The 24,982-nt window shown below is 37.1% G+C and overlaps 1 protein-coding gene and 1 long non-coding RNA gene across 2 annotated transcripts in view; one reads left to right on the plus strand and one right to left on the minus strand.

Annotated features, from left to right (window-relative positions):
- LOC138842703 (uncharacterized) overlaps positions 1 to 11,089 on the plus strand; it is a 107,686-nt gene extending 96,597 nt beyond the window's left edge. Inside the window, exon 4 of the long non-coding RNA XR_011377489.1 lies at positions 10,896 to 11,089. This is a non-coding gene — a long non-coding RNA (uncharacterized lncRNA). The remainder of the gene's footprint in view (positions 1 to 10,895) is intronic.
- Positions 11,090 to 22,058: 10,969 nt separating this feature from the next.
- USP38 (ubiquitin specific peptidase 38) overlaps positions 22,059 to 24,982 on the minus strand; it is a 34,765-nt gene continuing 31,841 nt past the window's right edge. The window contains exon 10 of the mRNA XM_030878118.3: positions 22,059 to 24,017. Coding sequence (XP_030733978.1) covers positions 23,856 to 24,017 — 162 coding nt within the window. The 3' untranslated portion in view covers positions 22,059 to 23,855. The remainder of the gene's footprint in view (positions 24,018 to 24,982) is intronic.

A 24,982-nucleotide genomic window follows, 5' to 3' on the forward strand; every position in this document is an offset into this window, starting at 1 on the left:
TAACAGTAGGCTGTCTTCACGTACTCGACACTTTAACAAAGACTGTGTTAAACATACCTTTTTGTTGGAAACTGAAATGGCAAAAAATTACGTCAGTCAATTTATTTAAAGTATGAAAATTAAAACCACCTCTCCACTTAGAAATGGTGTATCAGAGGAGAATAGTCATGTGGCTTCTTGTTAGCAGCTCTTTTAAATTTCTACGGAGAGAGTAAAATAACTGAATAATGTGAGGCTTGGGGTTATCACTGAAGTCTTGTCAACTGTAATCATACATTGTTTTTTAAATGAAGGTCCTCTTTATTAAAAATACTATTACTCTGACTGTTCTTCTTCAAAACCACGCCTCCAGGGTACTAGGTGTTGTTAATTGACATTGCGTTGCCTAGAAAATAGAGATGTGGATTGCTTAAGGCACTTATTCTGAGTCAATAGTAGATCTGGGAAGAGAATTTATTTGCCAGATGGCAGCCAATCTATTATTTTGTCTCGTATTTAACACAAACTCAGCCCTTTGCATACTTATAAATGTCTACCCATGATGTTCCAACATGGGGTAGTGGAATATTCAAAAACTGTTCCAGACAATTGCTGACCTGTTTATATCGGCAGCCAGTGTCCTGGCTGAAGACACAATAGAATATTCTGGGCAGTCAGTTCCCAAAGCAAGATTCTTAGTTTAGCTTGGAATTTTCCCCTAATACTATTTTGTCGGGATTCAGGGGAGGGCAGTAGAGATTGAGAGGCCAGTTTTGTGTTATTACCATTATTATTACTTTTCTTGTGTGTTCATCTTATCCATGGGTGAAGAAAGTAATAAACTTTTCTCTGACCATTGGCTGGTTTGATTATGCGGTTGCTTCTATTATTACTGAAAGCTGAGAGGGTAGAAGTTATACAAAGGAAGAAACTATGCAGCAGAGACATATAGGAGTGTACCATCAATTACAACAGCAAATTACTTTTCCATGTTTTGAACCTAGATTTTAATATTTTCCTCATTAACTCTGGACCATGTTTAAGAACAAACTGCTCCAGAAAGAACCAGATTAAGGTCAAACCTGTCCTTCACACCTGGAAAGCTCTCAGGAAATATAAGCTGTCAAAATTACAGCATGAATAGTATTTATAAACATGTGCCTGGGAATTAGCCACGGATGGATGATCCTGGAGAAACTGAATGGCAGCAGTGCGCTCTACTGGAATATTGTGAGGTAGCAAGGTCACATACCACAAGGCAGACATCCTGAAAAATATTCCCTTCTATTATTGTCTGTTTAAAGAAACTAGGGTCAGTGCTAGGAAGTAGAGGACAGAATATAACCCAAAACGCAAGGAGTAAAAATAAACTGAAAAAGAAGACAAGATGTTCTAAAAGGGCAAGTAAACATTATGAGTTGTTTCCTTTCTTATAGCCATGGACAGACTGGTTAATAAGTGGTCAACAGGAGGAGCATTAAAATAAGTCTATTGCTCTGTTGCCTTAATAATGGGGAAGTCTTTAATATTGTTACAAGTTCCCCTTTCAGAAGTCAGAACTGAGCCTGAAATTTCCAGGAAGATGGATACCCAGAAGTTTTTTTCTTAAACATTTTCATTTATTTCATAGAGAACAGACATGTATTTAATTTTTTATAAGGGTATCCAGATGATGGTTAGTTAGGATGGGAAGGAAGCATAAAATTATAAGATGTAGTTTACCACCAGTAAAATGTGGTTCGTGTACCTGAGGAACTGACATTTTAATTTAATTTAAAATTTAAAATAGATACTCAATTTAGATGTATGCAAACAGTTCATTCTCATCCTCTCCAGTTTTCTTCAACTCTCTTAAGTCCATCATCCATCCTTGGGGCTCTCAGAGTAGCTTCTTAACTGCTTTCTGGCCTTTAGTTTTACACTCTGCTAGGCCAGTCTCAAAAAAATGCCAGTTATAATGAAATTTTTCAATGTTTTCTTGAAGTAAAAAAGACATACAGAAAAGTACAAAATTATAAGTATGCAGTTTGATATGTTATCATAAAGTGAACACAACAGATAAATGAACAACTAGGTAAGACATAGAACGTGAATTATACCACAGAAGTCCCCATTCATGATGCTTTGTGATCACTTCCCCCTCCCCTTCTCCAAAGGTAACGTCTATACTTCTTACATCCACAGACTGCCTGCTTTATATTAGTGGTTTGTTTTCCTTAAATTATGCTTGTGGAGTTCATCCATGTTGTAATGTGTATCTGGAGTTCATTCATTTTCAGGGCTGTATAGGTATCTAACATACGATATACCACAATTTATTTATCTATTCTACTCTTCATAAACACTTTGACTAGTTCAAGTTTTAGGTCATTATGATTTATATTACATTAAACCTTTTAAAATGTGTTTTGTGAACACATTTCTGTAGAATCTATTCCTAGCAGTGAGTTACTGGGTAATAGAGTATTCATAGGTTCAGTTTTTGAAGATACTGCTGGTTTTCCAAAATGGTTTTATCAATCCATACTCCCGTAAGTATGAGACTTCACATTCTACATCCTCATCAATATTTGATATTGTCAATCTTTTTAAGTTGATTCATTTTATGAGCATTTAATGGTGTACCATTGTGGTTTTACTTACATTTTCTGATGATTAATGAAGATCAGTATCTTTTTGTATGTTTCTTAGAAATTTGTTGTCTTTTGAAGTTCCTGCTTCTCTTTTCCTCATTTTTCTGTGGATTGTCTTTTTTTTTTAAATTTGTAGTTCTTTATATATTCACTTATGAGTTGCAAATATCTTCCACTCCACGGCTTTTTCATCCTGAATGGTGTCTTTGAGGATCGGAAGTTTTTCATTTTATGTTATGCATTTTATCATTGTTTTTCTTCATGACAGGGCTTTTTGGGTCCTTTTAAAGAAATCTTTCCATATTCCAAGGTTTTGAAGATATTCTACCAAGTAATCTTTAAGAAGTGTTATTTTGCCCTTCAGTTTAGATTTATAATCCATCTGAAATATATTTTTGTATATAGTGTGAGGTAAGGGTTAAGTCTTTTATTTTATATGATTATCCAATTGCCCCACTATAATTTATTGAAAAGGCCATCCTTTCCTCACTGCTCTGAAGTGCTACCTTTGTCTGTGGAGACCAACTTATACTAATTTTCCTTGTTTTAGCTCTGAAAGTTCTATATCCTGGGAACAGCCTCAGGCTCAGGCAAACTAGGATGGATGGTTATCTTACTATTGTCATAAATCATGTGTGCATAAGTATGGGTCTATTTCTGGATTCTCTTTTCTGAACAGAATAATAAGCCCATTCTGTCTTAATTAGTTTCATAATAAACCGTGTTATCCTATAAAGAAAGTCATCCTATCTTGTTCATTTCCAAGAGAGTCTTGGCTATTTTTAGAATTTTTTCATTTCTATTTTAGAATCAGCTTTTCAATTAATATAAGTAAAAATTCCAAGATTGGGAGTGCATCGATTCTATAGGTCAGTGTGAGGAAAATTAGGTATTTATAATATTGAGTTTTCCAAAGCCATGTATTGTTTAGGTCTTCTTTAATTTCCTAAGTAATGTTTTTTAGCATTCTGTGTGAAGGTCTTGTGTATCTACTGTTAAGTGTTAAAAAACTGATTTTTTTATATTGCTGTATCATGATTTGATTTCATATTCTAATAATTATTCCTGATATATAAATATACATTTGAATTTGGTATATTGGCTTTATATTCAGGTAACTTGCTAAACTTGCTTATTAATTTTAAAATTTTATATGTAAGTTAGACATTCTTAATTATTTTGGATTTTCTACATAAACAGATGGCTGGCTCATAGGCTGTAGTTTGCCAAATTGTGCTTTAGTCCATGTTTATACTTCTTTTCCTGGAAGGGAGTCTTGTCTGTCTGTATGGTATGTTGGATGCATGGTGGATGCAGCAGGAGGTCCAAATTGCTGCTCACGGGCACAGGGTGAGTCTTGAGCTTTCCAAAGCTGTCCCTCCTTTCCTGAATATTGAGTCAATTGTGCCAAATCTATTTCAGCACTCTTTATTTCTTTGTGTAAATCCAAGTTTCCATCTAGTATCATTTTCCTTCAGTCTGAAGAATTTTCTTTCTTTTTTTTTTTTTTAAATAAATTTATTTATTTATTTTTTTGGCTGCATTGGGTCTTTGTTGCTATGTGGGCTTTCTCTAGTCGCGGCGAGCAGGGGTTACTCTTCATTGTGGTGCACGGGCTTCTCATTGCAGTGGCTTCTCGTTGCACAGCACGGGCTCTAGGCACACAGGCTTCAGTAGTTGCAGCACGCGGGTTCAGTAGTTGTGGCTCTTGGGCTCTAGAGCACAGGCTCAGTAGTTGGCGGCACATGGGCTTAGTTGCTCCGCGGCATGTGGGATCTTCCCAGACCAGGGATCGAACCTGTGTCCCCTGCATTGGCAGGCAGATTCTCAACTACTGCGCCACCAGGGAAGCCAAGAATTTTCTTTAACGTACATGTAGTGCAAATACTAAAAAAAAAAAAAAAAATTCTCAGCTTTTGTCTAAAAACGTCTATTTTACCTTCATTTTGAATGACATTTTCACTTGTATAATATAGCAAATATTCACTAGGCAGTTTTTCTTTCTGCACTTTTTAGATGATTCCATTGCTTTCCAGCTTGCATATTTTCTAGTAAGAAGACTGCTGTCTTTCTGCTGTTTTTCTATATCAGGTATCACAGACTTCTTCTGTAAAGTACTTTAATAACTATTTTTGGCTTTCCAGGATAAATGATCTCTGTCACAACTACTCAACTCTGCCATTGTAGTGTAAAAACTGCCGTAGCCAATAGGTAAATAAATAGTTGTGTCAGTGTTCCAATAAAATTTTATTTATGAAAAACAGGAGGCATGATAGATTTGGCTTGAGGGCTGTATATAGTGTGCTAACCTCTGTTCCATATGTAATGTGTTCTTTTTCTCCAGTTGCTTTTAAGAATTTCTCTTTATCACTGTTTTTAACAAATTTGATTATGGTGTGCCTTAGTGTAGCTTCTTTTTTTCTTTTTTTAATGATTCTTTTTCTTGGCTGAGTTGGGTCTTTGTTGCTGTGCACGGGCCTTCTCTAGTTGCAGCGATCGGGAGCTACTCTTTGTTGTGGTGCACAGGCTTCTCATTGTGGTGGCTTCTCTTGTTGTGGAGCATGGGCTCTAGGCACACAGGCTTCAGTAGTTGTGGCATGCAGGCTCAGTAGTTGTGGCGCATGGGCTTAGTTGCTCCACGGCATGTGGGATCTTCCCGGACCAGGGCTCAAACCAATGTCCCCTGCATTGGCAGGCAGATTCCTAACCACTGAGCCACCAGGGAAGCCCAGTGTAGTTTCTTTTATGTTTATTCTGTTGACGGTTTGTTGAGCTTCTTGGATTTCCCATTTCTTTATTCATATTTTTTGTTCATTTTGTTCATATTTTTCTTTACATTCTTTTAAGCTCCTAGTTTGTCAATTCCTTCCTTTCCATAATTTCTGAGTCTGTTTCTATTGATTGGTTTTTCTTCTTGGTATGAGTCATATTTTCCTCCTTTGAATGCCTAATAATTTTTTTATCAGATCCTGAATATTGTGAATTTTATTTTCTTAAGTACTGGGTTTGTCATATTACTTTAAAGAGTGTTGGATTTTGTTCTGCATGCAGTTAAATTACTTACAGATGAGTTTGAGCCTTTGAAAGTCAGCTTTTTTTTCCTCCCCCAAAATTTAAGTGTTTATTAAGAGTTAAATATAAGCATTGACCTATTGTTTTATAGAAAAATAGGGTCTTTGGGGAAATGTTTGTACCTGGATTATAGTTATATGTTTGTGTAACATGATTTAGTGGGGTGCAGGGTCTTTCGCAGGAAGAGTAGAAGAAGGAGATTGGAAAGAACATCTTGTCATTGTAACAGGGAAATGATAAAAGAAAATTTCACATATTGAGATATAAGGAAGTCATTCTGGCTTATACATGAATTAACTTGAATTTTATGCTAACTAAAATAGCCTGTTTGTGTTAAGACCTGCTTTTAATCTTTGTTGCTATAGAGGATCAGCCTTTAAGGCTAATTTAGCTCCATTACTAAGCCATGGTCTTTTCAAGGAGAAGCACAAGACACAACCCAGGACAAAAGGGGAGACTAGTCAGTTTGGGACGTTTTTATGAGAAGACTTGAGCATTTTGACAGGTGAGCAGGAATTAGTCAAATGAAAACAGGGAGGGAAAAGTGGGGTGAGGGGAATGGTGTGCTATACTGAGACTTGCATGTGCAAAAGCCTAGAGATGGCAAGTATATAATGTTGTCTGAATAAGAACTATACAAGGTCCAGTATGACTTGGGAGGACAGAAAAGGAAGAATGGAAGAAATAAGGCTAGTAAACAGAGATTAAACAGATGTAGCAAATGAGTTTGCTCAGAACCGTGTTTCTCAACCATATAAGTTTTAACAAAGCAGGTCTCACATTTTTCCTTTTATGAATAATGTTTGGAGTGCAAAAGTATAATTGATACAGATTATAGAAATTTTATTTCATTAAGTTTATTGCAAACCCTTATTAATATGTAATTTGCTTAAGTCTTTTGATCACATTTTTCTCCTACTTGTTACTGTCCCTCTGTCAGAGCATTGACTTTGGAGTTCTGAAGACCTGGATTAAAATCTCAATTATGATTTTTAAAAATCTCAATTTCTGATTTTTTAGCTTCAAAATTTTGAGCAAGTTCCTTAATCTGAGTCTTCACTTTATCCATAAAAGAGTAAGGGAGGGTAAAGGTATGAACTCACTTACAGGGCTGATATAAGTTAACAAGACATATAAATATCTATCAGTATCCAGCACATGATAGACACTCAACATGTTAGTGTCCTTGGATAAAAGCCCTAGAGAAAACAACTCCTTTTCTAACCCAGAAGTTCTCAACCAAGGTTGCACATTTAAATCATGTGAGGAACTTCAAAAAATATTGGTGCCCACTCCCCATGTAATTTAATAGGCCTGGGGCAGGGGCAGGGCCAGGCATGGTATTATTTTTTAAAAGCTTTCCAAGTGTTACTAACATAATACAAGGTTGAAAACTGCTGATCTAGCCAGGAAAGGCTAACCTTTTTATCCCTCTGAAATCAAGATGTGTGTGTGTGTGTCTAGCATACAAAGCAAAACTTGAAAACATGAGATTTATTAAGAGAAAAACGACTGCAGGCCATAACTGACACAGAGAGCTGGCTACACACTTGGCTGACTTCTTAGATTCTATTTTTAATTTTAAATCCACATTGGTTATGTAACACTGTGGCTAAAGGTTTTACATAACAAATCTCTTTGATTTTGTAAAACCCAGATAGTTAATTTGTTGAATAAAACTCTTTATTTCTTTAAAATTATTTCTATAGCAAAACTTCTTTTCATATAGGAAACCTGCAGTTTCTTTATAAGCTAACTTTTTCCTTTTTATTATTTTTTTCTTTTTCCTTCCTTTTTGCGGTACACGGGCCTCTGACTGCCGCGGCCTCTCCCGTCGCGGAGCACAGGCTCCGGACGCGCAGGCCCAGCGGCCACGGCCCACGGGCCCAGCCGCTCCGCGGCATGGGGGACCCTCCTGGACCAGGGCACGAACCCACGTCCCCTGCACCAGCAGGCGGACCCCCAACCACTGTGCCACCAGAGAAACCCTATATTTTTTTAAAGAACTGTTTACTTTGAATCCTTGCTTTTTTAAATCCCTCATTCATTTTGAGGTTCATTCACTTCCAAAAAGGACTCTGTAAGAAAATTAACTTAGTAAAACAAAAAATAAGGCTAACATTATAATGATATGACAGTTTGGTAAATGCTTAAGAATATATATGGAAGAACTTATATTTTAGAGTTCTTTTTTAAGCTTCATTGGGTTAAATTTTTTTGGCTTATCTTTTTCTTTATTTTTTAAACTGAAGTATAGTTGACTTACAATGTTGTGTTAGTTTCAGGTGTACAGCAAAGTGATTCAGTTTTTCAGATTCTTTTCCAATATATGTTATTATAAAATACTGAGTATAGTTCCTTATGCTATACAATAGGTCCTTGTTGGTTATCTATTTTATATATATACAGTAGTGTGTATATGTTACTCCCAAACTCCTAATTTATCCCTCCCTCCACCTTTCCACTTTGGTTACCATACGTTTGTTTCCTTTGTCTGCAAGTCTCTTTCTGTTTTGTAAACAAGTTCATTTGTATCATTTTTTTAGATTCTGCATACAAGCGATATTCATGATATTTGTCTTTCTCTGACTTATTTCACTTAGTATGATAAACTCTAGGTCCATCCATGTTGTTGCAAATAGCAATATTTCATTCTTTTTTATGGCTTTTTTTATACGATGGAGTGATATTCCATTGTATTGATATATATATTCCACGTCTTCTTTATCCATTCATCTGTCGACGCACACTTAGGTTGTTTCCATGTCTTGGCTATTGCAAATAGTGCTTCTATGAACATTGGGGTGCATCCATATTTTCGAATTATGGTTTTCTCCAGATATATGCTCAGGAGTGGGATTGCAGGGTCATATGGTAGCTCCATGTTTAGTTTTTAAAGGAACCTCCACACCATTTTCCATAGTGGCTCTACTAATTTACATTCCCACCAACAGTGTAGTGTTCCCTTTTCTCCACACCCTCTCCAGCATTTATTATTTGTAGACTTTTTGATGATAGCCATTCTGACTGGTGTGAGATGATACCCCATTGTGGTTTTGACTTGCATTTCTCTAATAATTAGCAGTATTGAGCATCTTTTCATGTGATTGACCATCTGTGTGTCTTCTTTGGAGAAATGTCTATTTAGATATTCTGCCCATTTTTTGATTGGTTTTTTTTTTGATATTGAGTTGTATGAGCTATCTATATATTTTGGAGATTAATCCCTTGTCAGTCACACTGTTTGCAGATATTTTCTCGCATTCTGTAGGTTGTCTTTTTCATTTTGTTTATGGTTTCCTTTGCTGTGCAAACACTTTTAAGATTAATTAGGTCACATCTGTTTATTTTTGTTTTTATTTCCATTACTCTAGGAGATGGATCCAAAAAGATATTGCTGTGATTTGTGTCAAAGAGTGTTCTGCCTATGTTATCCTCTAAGAGTTTTATAGTATCTGGCCTTACATTTAGGTCTTTAATCCATTTTCAGTTTATTTTTGTTTATGGTGTTAGAGGATTTTCTAATTTCATTCTTTACATGTAGCTGTCCAGTTTTCCCAGCACCACTTATTGAAGAGACTGTCTTTTCTCCATTGTATGGTGTTGCCTCCTTTGTTGTAGGTGTGTGGGTTTGTTTCTGGGCTTTCTATCCTGTTCCATTGATCTATAAGTCTGTTTTTGTGCCGGTACCATACTGTTTTGATTACTGTAGCTTTGTAGTGTAGTCTGATGCCAGGGAGCCTGATTCCTCCAGCTCCATTTCTCAAGATTGTTTGGTGATTCGGGGTCTTTTGTGTTTCCATACAAATTTTAAGATTTTTTTTTGCTCTAGAGCTATGAAAAATGCCATTGGTAATTTGATAAGGATTGCATTGAATCTGTAGACTGCCTTGGGCAGTATGGTCATTTTAACAATATTGATTCTTCCAATTCAAGAACACAGTATATCTTTCAATCTGTGTCATCTTTGATTTCTTTCATCAGCATCTTATAGTTTTCACAGTACAGGTCTTTTGCCTCCTTCGGGAGGTTTATTCCTAAGTATTTTATTCTTTTTGATGCAATGGTAAATGGGTTTGTTTCCTTAATTTCTTTTTCTGATCTTTCATTGTGAGTTTATAGAAATGCAACTGATTTCTCTGTGTTAATTTTGTATCCTGCAACTTTACAGAATTCACTGATAAGCTCTAGTAGTTTTCTGGTAGCATATTTAGGATTTTCTATGTATCTGTCATCTGCAAACAGTGACACTTTTACTGTCATAAATGGATGTTGAATTTTATCAAAAGCTTCTCCTACATCTATTGAGATGATCATATGGTTTTTATTCTTCAGTTTGTTAATGTGGTGTATCAAACTGCTTGATTTGCGGAAGTTGAAAAATCCTTGTATCTCTGTGATAAATTCCACTTGATCATGGTGTATGATCCTTTTAATGTTTGTTGGATTCAGTTTGATAGTATTTTGTTGAGGATTTTTGCATCTAAGTTCATCAGTGATATTGGTGTGTAATTTTCTTTCTTTGTGGTATCTTTGTCTGGTTTTGGTATTAGGGTAATGCTGGCCTCATAGAATGAGCCTGGGAGTGTTCCTTCCTGTGCAATTTTTTTGTAATAGTTCAGAAGGATAGATGTTAACTCTTCTCTAAATGTTTGATAGAATTTGCCTGTGAAGCCATATGGTCCTGGGTTTTTGTTTGTTGGGAGTTTTAAAATCACAGATTAAATTTCAGTACTTGTAATTGGTCTGTTCATATTTTCTATTTCTTCCTGCTTCAGTCTTGGGAGATTGTACCTTTCTAAGAATTTGTCCATTTCTTCTATGTCCATTTTATTGGCATACAGTTGCTTGTAGTAGTCTCTTATTGTCCTTTGTACTTCTGTGGTGTCTGTTGTTAACTTCTCCTTTTTCATTTCTAATTTTGTTCATTCAGTCCCTGTCCCTGTTTTTTCTTGATGAGTCTGGCTAAAGGGTTATCAGTTTTGTTTATCTTTTCAAAGAACCAGCTTTTAGTTTCATTGATCTTTGCTATTTTTTTCTTTGTTTCCATTTCATTTATTTCTGCTCTGATCTTTATGATATTTTTCCTTCTACTAACTTTGGGGTTTTTTTGCTCTCCTTTCTCTAGTTGCTTTAGCTGTAAGGTTATTTATTCACCAGTTTTCTTTTTTCTTTTTTCTTTCTTTCTTTTTTTTTTTTTGTGGTACGCAGGCCTCTCACTGTTGTGGCCTCTCCCGTTGTGGATCACAGGCTCCGGACACGCAGGCTCAGCGGCCATGGCTCACAGGCCCAGCCACTCTGCGGCATGTGGGATCTTCCCGGACCGGGGCACGAACCTGTGTCCCCTGCATCGGCAGGCGGACTCTCAACCACTGCGCCACCAGGGAAGCCCAGTTTTCTTGTTTCTTGAGGTAAGCTTGTATCACTATGCGCTTCCCTCTTAGAACTGCTTTTGCTGTGTCCCATTGGTTTTGGATCATTGTGTTTTCATTTTTATCTCCCTCTCTCTCTCTCTCTCTATATATATATATATATATATTTTGCAGTATGCGGGCCTCTCAGTGTTGTGGCCTCTCCCATTGCGGAGCACAGGCTCTGGACACGCAGGCTCAGCGGCCATGGCTCACGGGCCTAGCCGCTCCGTGGCATGTGGGATCTTCCCGGACCGGGACACGAACCCATGTCCCTGCATCGGCAGGCGGACTCTCAACCACTGCGCCACCAGGGAAGCCCTATCTCTAGGTATTTTTTGATTTCCTCTTTGATTTCTTCAGTGATCCATTGGTTGTTTAGTAGCATATTGTTTAGCCTCCACGTGTTTGTGTTTTTTACAGTTTTTTTCTTGTAGTTGATTTTCACTCATAGTGTTGTGGTCTGAAAAGATGCTTGATATGATTTCAGTTTTCTTAAATTTACCAAGGCTTGCTTTGTGGCCCAGCATGTGATCTACCTGGAGAATATTCTATGTACACTAGAAAAGAATGTGTATTCTGCTGCTTTCATGTGGAATGCTCTATAAATATCACTTAAGTCCACCTGGTCTAATGTGTCATTTAAGGCCTGTGTTTCCTTTATTTGTTTTCTGTCTGGATGATCTTTCAATTGATGTAAGTGGGTTGTTAAAATCCCCCACTATTATTGTGTTACTGTCAATTTCACCTTTTATGGCTATTAGCATTTACCTTATATACTGAGGTGCTCCTATGTTGGGTGCATATATATTTACAATTTTTATATCTTCTTGAATTGATCCCTTGATCATTATTTAATGTCCTTCTTTTTCTCCTGTAACAGTCTTTATTTTAAAGTCTATTTTGTATGATATGAGTATTACTACTCTAGCTTTCTTTGATTTCCATTTGCATGGAATATTTTTTCCATCACCTTACTTTCAGTCTGTATGTGTCTCTAGATCTGAAGTGGGTGTCTTGTAGACAGCATATATATGGGTCTTGTGTTTTTATCCATTCAGCCAGTCTGTCTTTTGGTTGGAGCACTTAATCCATTTACATTTGAGGTAATTATTGATATACACGTTCTTAATGCCATTTTGTTAATTGTTTTGGATTTGTTTTTGTAGATCTTTTTCCTTCCTTTCCTCTTTTGTTATCTTGCCTTGTGATTTGATGACTATTTTTAGTGCTGTGTTTGGATTCCATTTTCTTTTTTGTGTGTATATCTATTATAGATTTTTGGTTTGTGGTTACCATGAGGTTTTGATATAGCAGTGTCTATATATACATGATTATTCTAAGTGGCTGATCTCTTAATTTCAAATGCATTTAAAATATCCTGCATTTGTACTCTCCTGATCTCATGATTACTGGTTTTGATGTATTTGTGTGTGGATGATTTCCTACCTTTACTGTATATTTACCTTTACTGGTGAGCTTTCCCATTTCATACTTTTCTTGTTTCTAGTTGTGGCATTTTCTTTTCCACCTAGAGAAGTTCCTTTAGCATTTGTTGTAAAGCTGGTTTGGTGGTGCTGAATTCTTTTAACTGTTGCTTGTATGTAAAGCTTTTGATTTCTCCATCGAATCCGAAAGAGAGCCTTGCTGGGTAGAGTATTCTTGGTTATAGGTTTTTTGCTTTTATCACTTTAAAAAATCATGTCACTCTCTTCTGGCCTGCAGAGTTTCTGCTGAAAAATCAGCTGATATCCTTATGGGGATGAACTTGTATGTTATTTGTTGCTTCTCCCTTGTTGCTTTTAATATTTTCTCTTTGTCTTTAATTGTTGTCAGTTTGATTATTATGTGTCTTGGTTTCTCCTTGGGTTAACCTGCCTGGCACTCTCTGCACTTCCTGGACTTGGATGACTGTTTCTTTTCCCATGTTAGGCAAGTTTTCATCTGTTATCTCTTCACATATTTCCTCAGGCCCTTTCTTTCTCTCTTGTCCTTCTGGGACCCCTATAATACAAATATTGGTGCATTTATTGTTGTCTCAGAAGTCTCTTAAACTGTCCTCATTTCTTTTCATTCTTTTTTCTTTATTCTGTTCCATGGCAGTGATTTCCCCCATTCTGTCTTCGAGCTCAGTTATTCACTCTTCTGCCTCATTTATTTTGCTGTTGATTCCTTCTAGTGTATTTTTCATTTCAATTATTGTATTCTTCAACTCTGCTTGGTTGTTCTTTATATTTTCTAATTCTTTGTTAATAATTTCTTGTAACTTCTCACTCTGTGCATTCATTCTTTTCCTGAGATCTTGGATCATCATTACATTCAGTACTCTGAACTCTTTCTTGGGTAGACTGCCTATCTTTACTTAGTTGTTCTTCTGGGGTTTTATCTTGTTCCTTCATCTAGAACAGATTCCTTTGCCATCTCATTTTATCTAAATTTCTGTGTTTGCAGACTCAGTTCTGCAGGATGCAGGATTGTAGTATTCTTGCTTCTGGTGTCTGTCTCCTGGTGGGTGAGGTTGGTCTACAGGCTTGTGCAGGCTTCCTGGTGGGAGAAGTTGGTGCCTGTCCACTGGTAGGTGGAGCTGGGTCTTGGCAGTCTGGTGAGCAGGTCCATGTCAAGGGGTGTGTCTAGAGGCAGCTGTGGGCTCAGGAAGTTTTTAGGTGGCTTGTGTGCTGATAGGTGGGGCTGTGTTCCCACCCTGTTGGTTGTTTGGCCTGAGGCTTCCAGCACTGGAGTCTACAGGCTGTTGGGTGGGGCCAGGTCTTCACGCTGATGACACAAGCAAGACGTCTGCCTCCTCAAGTCCACATAGCTGAACTTTCCCTGAAATCTCTACCACCAGTGTCCACATCCCCAGGGAGAGTCATAGTCACACCCCGCCTCCCCAGGAGACACTCCAAGACCAGCAGGTAGGTCCAGCCCAGGCTCCCATGAAAACTCTGCTTTTGCCCTGTGTCCCGGTATGTGTGAGACCTTGTGTGCACTCTCCAAAAGTGGGGTCTCTGTTCCCCCCAGTCCTGTGGAGCTCCTGCAATCAAGCCCCACTGGCCTTCAAAGCCAAATACTCTGTGGGCTCCTCCTAATGCCAGACTCCCAGGCTGGGGAGCCCGACGTGGGGCTCAGAGCTCTCACTCCTGTGGGAGAATTTCTGCAATATAATTTTCTCCAGTTTGTGGATTGCCCACCTAGGGAGTACGGGATTTGATTATATCACAAGTGCGCCTCTCCTGCCATCTTGTGGCTTCTTCTTTATATCCTTGGATGAAGACTACCTTTTTTGGCAGGTTCCAGTCTTTTTTATTGATTGCTGTTCAGCAGTTGTGATTTTGGTGTGCTCGTGAGAGGAAGTGAGCCCAACATCCTTCTACTCTGCCATCTTGTCCCAAGCTCCTCTCAGTTCTTATTCCATCCCTGGTATAGCAAGAAACTCGGGTCATGAGGACTGAGTGAAGTACAGTCAGGACTCCAGCACTATTTCTCTACAATTCTCTTGCTTTGCTTTGCTTTGCTTTGCCCTCCTTTGTGTGTAGGCTTTGTCTTCAAGGTGACATCCTTCACTACTGAAAGAAGACCATGAGCAGCAACAATGGCAACATGCTTTCTGGTTCCCTTCCAGTGGAAGAGAGTCATTGGGTTAACTTCAATTCAAATTTCCTTGCTTTCACTTTAACCTGTTAGTTACAAGATCACATTATCCAAGGTTTAACCTTATTCCTGTAGATTATGTTACTAAGTTATTAATCATAGTTAACATTTCCTAATAAGTTTTCCTAAGATGTGAAGAACTTATCCATTACTTCAGGACTATTTAGTTTCAGAAATCTAAACTTATTAGAAAAAACAGAGGGTAAAAATATATACAAAGTACAACACTTATGAGATAAGATGCCATATATATATTATTTTCTCTGAAATATTCATTTAAAAAGCTCTCTTTGTATAGTGCATATTATGTGAAGTGCATAATCATAGGAAAATATATACTGGAAATTAAGAACTGGAACTAAGAATACAACATCAAAATGGTGATTTATATTAAGATATGTGTACTGGACAGATTATGCCAATTATGTCTTCCTTAAACTGTGCTGGGCACACAATAAGCATTCAATCCCCTTTTAAAAGAGGTAGCAAAAAGTTTTTCAAGAGGTAGTCTATGAAAATATAACTGCTTTTGTAAATAACATTATCATAAAAAGAATGGAACTAAATGACAAAGAACATTATGGATTTGAGGTTAAGACTTACTTTCGAAATATTTTTGTTCTTTCCAAATGTGAGTTAAAAATATAATAGGCCTTCTGAACCTGCCACAAAGTCCCACAATACCTCTAGACATTATGAGAGCTCTTTACTTCTACATCCAAAGGATTCTTCTGGAAACTTAAAGTAAGGAAACGAAAGTCAGGGATGTCTAACACAATGCTGCCCTGTTTCTCTGATTATTCAGCTGGAAGAGAAGTGATGGGAAGATACTTGGGGAATGAGCTACATTCCTTTCTCCAACATGAGCTATGTAAATGTCATGAGTCAGAGGTGCACAGGCATTTTCTTAGTGGATGGGTTACAAGGGCTTACATATCCAACAACATCACATGTATTTTCTTCTCTGTATATCTCTCTGGAAAAAAATTCTACTTTTCTCAATGTGTCAATAAACATCCTTGAAAGAATAGACTTAGATTTCTAGTTTTTTATTTTTGTTAGTGAGGCCTAATGTACTCTTCTCAGCAGCAATGAGCAGCTTCATTTAAACTGATTACCTTAGGCTGAACTAAAGAGAAACAGTAGTTCTCTAGTCAGCCTTCAGTCAGACCTTATATGCAAGAGTCAGAGGAAAGTACAAGGGTTAGGAATATGGGAGAAAGAAAAGACCTAATACGACAATCAAATAAAGCTGCATGAAAGCAATGGAGATGCTAATTACTGAGGAATAAAATGATCCTTAGCAATCCTTAGTATTAGCTTATTGAAAAGGGTCAGTTAGATGAGTTTTTGAATGAAGTGTCTCATTATTCTGGTTCCAAATCTTCCATAGGTATAAATACTTTAAATTCAGCAAATAAGAAGAGCGATCAAGATGGCATAGTAGTAGGACATGGAGGTCACCTCCTCCCAAAAATAAATCAAAAATATATCAACATGTGGGACTATTCTCACAGAACATCTACTGCATGCTAGCAGACCTCAGACTTCCAAAAGGGCAAGAAAATCTCCATGTAACCAGGTAGGACAAAAGACAAAGAAAAAAAAAAAAAAAGGAATCAGGATGGGACCTGTGGCCCTGGGAGTGAGCTGTGAAAGAGGAAAGGTTCCTGCACCCTGGGAAGTCCTCTCACTGGTGGGGAGATCAGCCTGGATGGAGGAGGAGCTTTGGAGCCTCGGAGGAGAGTGCAGCAACCTGTTTTTGGGAGGCAAAATGGAGAGAGACGAACAGATTGTCAGTGCTGCTGCCCTGCAATCCCCAGCCTGAGATGCATGTCTGCTGGTGCAGATGGGGGCTGGGTGCTGAAGCTCAGGCTTCAGAGGTCAGGCCCAGGGAGAGGACTGGGCTCGGCTGTGAGGAGACAGCCTGAAAGGGCTGGAGTGTGATGTGGCTGTAACCGAGAGTGCAAGCAGACGAATCCTTGGCCTGCTGTAGAGGTGAGGCGCCATTGCTGGGGGGCGGGCGAGGGGAGGGCCCGGCCCTGCCATAGGAGACTCTTTCCCCATGTGCGCACTCTCAGGTGACAGGACACTGCTGTCACGAGCCCTGGGGGTGGGTGTGAGCTGCTGCCACCAATGCACACCACTGCTGAAATATCAGGGAGCAGGTGCCAACTGCTGCCTCTGCCGTTGCAGGCTCTGGAGCACGTGTGAGCTGCCACCACTGAGAGATCTGGGAGTGTGTGCCAGCCGTTGCCACCACTGTTGTGGGATCTAGGAGCATGCACAAGCCTCTGCTGTTGAGATCTGGGAGTGCGTACTGGCCACCACTGCCCTGTTGAGGGCTCTGGGAGGGTGCACGAACCACCACATCTGTGTATCCCCTATCAAGGGGATAACAGCCAGCACACGCTGAGGAAAAAGGTGGCAGGCATCCATACTAAAAAGAGCCCTTGCGCCCAAAATAATAAACCTACCCAAGGTGCACAGGGACACTCCCACGTATAAATAGCTTTCCAAGACCACAGTAGATAACTGTTTCTCCTAAACTCAGAGTAAGAGAAATGTAAGTAAAATGAAGAAGCAGAGGAACCACTCCCACTTAAAAGACCAAGAGAATTCCCCTGAAAGAACAACGAAAGAGACCTCTTCAGTCTAATAGACACCAAGTTTAAAGAGGAGATAATGAAAATACTAAAGGAATTAGAAAGGCTGTCGACAGAAATGCAGATTACTTTAAAAAGGAACTAGAAAATAGGAGGAGGAGCCAAGGAAAATTAGAAAATTCATTTGCAGAGGCAAAAGCTGAACTAAAGGCAATGAACAGCAGTAAGAATGAAGTTAAGAATGAAGAATGAGTAAATGATCTGGAAGATAGAATAATGGAAATCACCCAGTCAGAACAGCGGACAGAAAGCCAAATGAAAAGAAATGAAAGCAGTATGAGAGACCTATAGGATAATTAAAAGCCTGCCAATCTATGCATAATAGGGATTCCAGAAGGAGAAGAAGGAGAAAAGGGGATTGAAAATGTATTTGAAGAAATTATGGCTGAAAACTTCTCAAACTTAAAGAAGGAAACAGATATCCAGGTACAGGAAGCACAGGGTTCCAAAGAAGATGAACCCAAACAGACGTACACCAAGACATATTATAATTAAAATGGCAAATGTTAAAGAAAGGATTCTAAAGGCAGCAAGAGAAAAACAAGGTTAATTACAAGGGAACCCCCATAGGGCTATCAGCTGATTTTTCTACAGAAATGTTACAGGCCAGGAGAGAATGGCAAAATATATTCAAAGTCTTGAAAGGGAAAAGTCTGCAACCGAGAATACTCCACCCAGCAAGATTACCGTTTAAAATAGAAAGAGATAAGGAATTTCTTAGAAAAGCAAAAACTGAAAGAATACAGCAATACTAAACCTATCCTAAAAGAAATATTGAAAGGATTTCTCTAAATAGAAAAGAGGCAAGAAGCTATAGGAAAGAGGAAATCACAATAGGAAAGTAAATCACTTAAATGAGCCAGTATACAGATTAAAAAGAAAAAAAAATCTATTTGTGAAAGTGATGATAACCACAAGGAACAGCAAAAGGATGAACATGAAGCTGTAAAAGAGGACATCAAAATCACAAAATGTGGGGGAGGAGAGAAAGAAAATTTAGATTCTTTTTTTGGTTTTAATTTTATTTTAAAGAATGCATTTGAGCCTATATGACTACCAGTCTAAGGCAAAGTAGATGTAGGAAGGGGTTAACATACTTGAAAAACAGGGCAACCAAAACAAATCAAAAACATACAATAAAGTCACAAACACCAAAGGGAAGAGAACATAAGTATAATCCAAAAAAAAAAAAAATCAAATCACAAAAGGAAAAGCAAAAAAGAAAAAGGGACAAGGAAGAAATATAAAAACAACAGGAAAACAAGGTTTAAAATAGTAATAAATACATATCAATAATTACCTTAAATGTCAATGGACTAAATGATCCAATCAAAAGACATAAGAGTGGCAGATTGGATAAAAAAAACAAGAGCCTATAATATGCTGCCTACAAGAGAGTCACTTTAGGGCAAAGGACACACATAGATTGAAAGTAAGGGGATGGAGAAAGATATTTCACGCAAACATAAATGACAAGAAAGTAGGGGTCGCAATGCTCATATTAGACAAAATAGACTTTAAAACAAAGGCCATAAAGAAAGATAAGGACACTATAACATGATAAAAGTATCAATACAGGAAAAGGATTTTACACAACCAGTGGTATTCATCCCATGTTCACAAGTATGGTTCAACATATGCAAATCAATGTGATACACCACATCAACAAAAGACAAAAACCACACAATCATCTCAACAGATGCAGAAAAAACATTTGACAAAATTCTACATCCATTCATGATAAAAACTCCTATTAAAGTAGATATAGAAGGAACATACCTCAACATAATAAAAGCTATTTATGACAAACCCAGAGCCAATATAACACTCAACGGTGAAAAGGTGAAAGCCTTCCCACTAAAATCAATACAACATGATAAAGATGCCCACTCTCACCACTTTTATTCAACATACTACTGAAGTCCTAGCCACAGCACTCAGGCAAGAAAAATAAATAAAAGGTATCCAAATTGGAAGGGAAGAGGTAAAACTGTCATTACATGCAGATGACATGATACTATATATAAAAAACCCTCAAGATTCCACACAAAAACTACTAGAACTGATAAACAAATTCAGCAAGGTAGCAGGATACGAGATTAACATACAGAAATCAGTTGCATTTCTTTACACTAACAATGAAATATCAGAAAGGGAATGTAAAAAAGAGACTACCTTTTATAATTGCACCCAAAAAAAAAAAAGTACTTAGGAATAAACCTGGCTAAGAAGGCAAAAGACTTAAATGCTGAGAACTGTGAAACATTAATAAAGGAAACTAAAGGTGATTCAAAGAAATGGAAAGGTATCCCACGCTCTTGGATTGGAAGAATTAATATTGTTAAATGGCCATACTGCCCAAAACAATCTACAGATTTAATGAGATCCCTAACAAATTACCCATGACATTTTTCACAGAACTAGAATAATCCTAAAATTTGTATGGAACCATAAAAGACTCAGAATTGCCAAAGCAATCCTGAGGAAAGAGAACGAAGATGGAGGCATAACCCTCCCAGACCTCAGATAATACTACAAAGCTACAGTAATCACAGCAGCATGGTACTGGCACAAAAACAGACATACAGATACATGGGACAGAATAGCGAGCCCCAAAATAAACCCACACACCTATGGACAATTAATCTTAGAAAAAGGAGGCAAGAATATACAATAGGAAAAAAGACAGTCTCTTCAGCAATGGGTGCTGGGAAAGCTGGACAGCCGCATGTAAATCAGTGAAGTTAGAACACACCCCGACACTATGCATAAAAATAGACTCAAATGGCTTAAAGACTTAAACATAAGACATGACACCATAAAACTCCTAGAAGAGATAATAAGCAAAACATTCTCTGACAGAAATTGTACCAATGTTTTCTTAGGTCAGTCTCCCAAGGCAATAGAAATAAAACCGAAAATAAACAAATGAGATCTAATGAAATTTACAAAGGAAACCATAAACAAAATGAAAAGAAAACCTACGGAATGGAAGAAAATATTTGCAAACTATGTGACCGACAAGGGCTTAATTTCCAAAATATACAAACAGCTCATACAACTCAATAACAAAGAAACAACTCAATAGAAAAATGGCCAGAAGACCTAAATAGACATTCTTCAAAGACACACAGATAACCAATAGGCACATGAAAAGATGCTCAACATCACTAATTATTAGACAAATGCAAATCAAAACTACAATGAGGTACCAACTCACACCAGTCAGAATGGCCATCACTAAAAACTCTACAAATAACAAATGCTGGAGAGACTGTGGAGAAAAGGGAACTCTCCTACACTGTTGGTGGGAATGTAAGTTGGTGCAGCCACTAAGGAAAACAGTATGAAGGTTCCTCAAAAAGCTAAAAACAGAATTACCATATGATCTAGCAATCCCACTCCTGGGCATATATCCAGACAAAACTATAATTCAAAAAGATACATGCACCCCTATGTTCATAGCAGCACTATTCACAATAGCCAAGACATGGAAACAATGTAAATGTCCATCAACAAATGAATGGATAAAGAAGATGTGGTACATATACACAATGGAATACTACTCAGCCATAAAAAAGAATGAAATAATGCCATTTGCAGCAACATGGATGGAACTATAGATTACCATACTAAGTGAAATAAGTCAGAAAGAGAAAGACAATATATCACTTATACATGGAATCTAAAATATGACACAAAGGAACATATCTACAAAACAGAAACAGACACACATAGAGAACAGACTTGTGGTTGCAAAGGCGGAGGAGGGGCATGGGAGGGATGGACTGGGAGTTTGGGGTTAGCAGGTACAAACTATAACATATAGAAGGGATAAACGACAAGGTCCTACTGTATAGCACAGGGAACTGTATTCAATATTCTGAGCTAAGCCAAAATGGAAAAGAATATAATAAAGAATGTATATATATGTATAATTGAATCACTTTGCTGTACAACAGAAATTAGCACAGCATTGTAAATCAACGATACTTCAATTAAAAAAATTCACATACAGAGTGAAGTAAGAGAAAAACTAATACCATATGCTAACATATATATATGGAATCTAAAAAAAAAAAGGTTCTGTTGAACCTAGGGGCAGGACAGGAATAAAGACACAGACGTAGAGAATGGACTTGAGGACATGGGGAAGGGGAAGGATAAGCTGGGACAAAGTGAGAGAGTGGCATGGACGTATATACGCTACCAAATGTAAAATAGTTAGCTAGTGGGAAGCAGCCACATAGCACAGGGAGATCAGCTTCATGCTTTGTGTCCACCTAGAGGGGTGGGAGGGAGACCAAGAAGGAGGAGATATGGGGATATATGTATATGTATAGTTGATTCACTCTGCTATACAGCAGAAACTAACACACCATTGTAAAGCAGTTATACTCCAATAAAAATGTTTTTAAAAAAAGGAAAAAATTAACAATTTTCTCTAAAATAAATAAAAGCTCAGCAAATAATTAATGTTACTATATTTTTAATCTTAAAAGGAAATCTTTAATTTCCAGTCTTTGGTAGTGGTATGAAGTTATCTAAATATGCTCAGTATTATTATATAACTAGAGTTTCATCTTTCTCTTATCATTTTGAAAATTCAATATGTATTACCTTGACACATAAAAATCTTTGAATGACTTGCTATTTTCATAGATAAAACTTTGTGTAGGTCTAATTGTCTTTATGGAAGTTTCTAGTAGAAGCAGCTGAGCCCACTATCAACCCACCAAGTATTACATGACTTTACCAATTTCAATAGATGCTAAGACTGATATAGTCTGACTATAAATCATTATCTAGCCAGTGGATAACTGAACGCATAGCTTAGACATTCATTATTAGAACAATAGGAAGTCCAGAGGAAAGACAGTTGATAAAAAAAACTTTCTGGTTCAGTGATTTATAGGCAAGAGAAGTCTCAATTCTGCAAAAGAATTTCCAGTTTTTAACTAATCCAGTCAGTTTTCCTAATCTTCCTGGTGACTAGAAACAGGTTAGGAGTGGAGTAGTAGAATGAAGATGAGGAGTTCTGTTTTTAACCACTGCCATTAAAAGCTTGGGAAAAAGATAAACCCCAAATCACCAAAGAACATTCTTTCCTTAAAATGTTTTCAAAATAAATATGTGACCAATCTTCAGAACAATGTACACCATGGATAAGTTAAAACTTTTAGGAATGGGGACAATTGGGATAACTTCTAAATACTGTATAATCAAGACCCAGGAGAAGTGACTTGTTTCCTGGCAAAAGAAAATGTGGGACCACAGGGGCTGACATTTCGACATTTTATCTGAAACTGTGAAACAGAAACAACTGTGCAAAACGCATGACTCAAATGAGAAAAAACAAAAACCCCCACAAATGTATAACTCTAAAAATATGTGATCAATGTTTAATATTCTGAGGATTAAGTAACAAAATCGAAAAAATTTTTTTACTTGACTAGGTTGATTTCCTCTGAATTCTTCTAAGAGTTAAAAACAAACTATTACACTTATTGATTTAGAACCATCAGATTTTACTTCAGGAAAATCTAATACCTTTCAAAAGGTTATAATTTTAACATTAGCACAAAAAATTACTTCCTAACATTTCATTTGTAAAAAACTTTTCCGCAGCCAAAGATTCCTATTTTTGAATTACAGTACTGCAAGGCACATACAGAACTCACCTCCTTCAAAACACACAGAAGATATACTCCCTGAAATAGAATTTTTAAAATCCTCAAACAATTAGAAACACTACAAAGTTAGCAATTTTTAGGTAAAAATGTGGCTCCTACAGGATCATGCACCTTTCTTAAAATCAATTCAGCACATATGTATAAATAATCCTTTTTTAAAACATTTGTACTTGAAATGTAGATACAGTGATGCTGAAGACAGCACTGAACAAACCTGAAAAGTACTACAGCTCGATAAAGTTTATGTTATTGCCTTCATGAGAGACTATATCATCTCTAGTATTCTCAAAGACTTGAATTTAATAATGGGGTAACTACACAGGAAATAAAAGATTTTCTTTCTTTCCTTACTAACAATATTTCCTTCACCTCTAACACCAATTCTTTTATAAAGGATGCTAAATGAAATCTATCTTTTGTTCAGTAAAACTGAGGACAGGACCATTTAATTGCCTCTACTAAATTTAATGCAGCTTAATTAGGGACCAGGTACATATTTGCCTCTGAAAATTTTTGGTCAAGCATGTCTAACCATAAAAGAAAATGGAATTTTAAGAGGTAGATTTTTTCCCAATGATGCATTTTGTTAATAAACGTTTTGTCAACAAAATGAAAACAAGCACTATGTTTTCTTGTATAACGGTCTAATGAAAAGAAAAATAAAAGATAGATATGATATTTGTTACAGTCTGACATTTAAACAGTCATAGTATTGGATGTTTTGTGACCAGTGCATTTTGGACTCTCTCAGCATCAAAATACGAGTCTGCCAACTGTATTAAACCCTCCTCCACCCCCACCACCAGTTGGTCCACAGCTTCCTGGTGGATCATTGTCGTCAAATCCATTGGGCCGAAATGAACAGGATGCAGATGCAGCTTGTAGGGCCCGGGCTCGAGCATTCAGCTCTTGTTCCTAAAATTAAAAATTGTTTTTATGAAATTAAAATTCTAAATACAGTGGATGGGTATCACCTACACAAATATTTTTAAATTGCCTTAATCCTTAATAAGCATCCTTCAAATCTCAGTAACTTTAAAAATATTGATTACACTAGTTTTTACCAAATCTTACTAAAGTCGAGTACCTAATCACAGATGAAGCGAACAAGGTAGAGAGCAAAATCCTAGTATAACTCTACAGAATGACAGATCCTAAAGGCCATTCTCTTTCAGTACCCTCCTTTACAGAAGATGAAACTGAAGCTCCACAGTCTTAAAATTTCTCTACAGAAATATCACAGTTGTTGCAACACTCATCACCGTATACAAGAATGGATTTCTTTTCTAATACACAGAACACAGGATTCAAAGGTTACACTTTCTGTCAAGTGGAGCTATTTTGGAAGTGGGTGATTACAGTAAAAGGTATAAATAATGAAAGAAGGCTGAATTTTTTTCCTACCCTTTCCTCAGAATATTTCTCAGTAAATAACAGCTCAAAAACACTGCTAAGGAAAAGGAGCCTGTCTCCTTACAGTATTACTTAAAACTTTTATTAGAACTTTTATAAGGAACCATATTCATCTATGTGCCTGACACATATTAAGTGCTCAGTAAATATTAATGATTTCAGACTAGAACACTATTAGGTACTTGGCCACGAAAGGAACAAATGTGAATAAGCACTTATTTATTTATTTATTTATAAAGAAACTGCAAATTCATTTGGCAAGGTGTAGAACTGAATTCTAAAACTGGCACAAACTCCTAGGAAGAAAATATTCTGATATATGTCCATGTTCCTGGGAAAGAGTCTATAACTTTCAAGTGAGGTCATCGGTGTCAACAAGGTCTAAAAGCCACTAGCAACAGCACAACCCTTAAATGGTTAGGTATAATCATCCTGAAGAACTTTCATAGTACAGTCAACGTTAATAA

Source organism: Globicephala melas, chromosome 5, assembly GCF_963455315.2.
Source record: "Globicephala melas chromosome 5, mGloMel1.2, whole genome shotgun sequence".
Lineage (NCBI taxonomy): Eukaryota > Metazoa > Chordata > Mammalia > Artiodactyla > Delphinidae > Globicephala > Globicephala melas.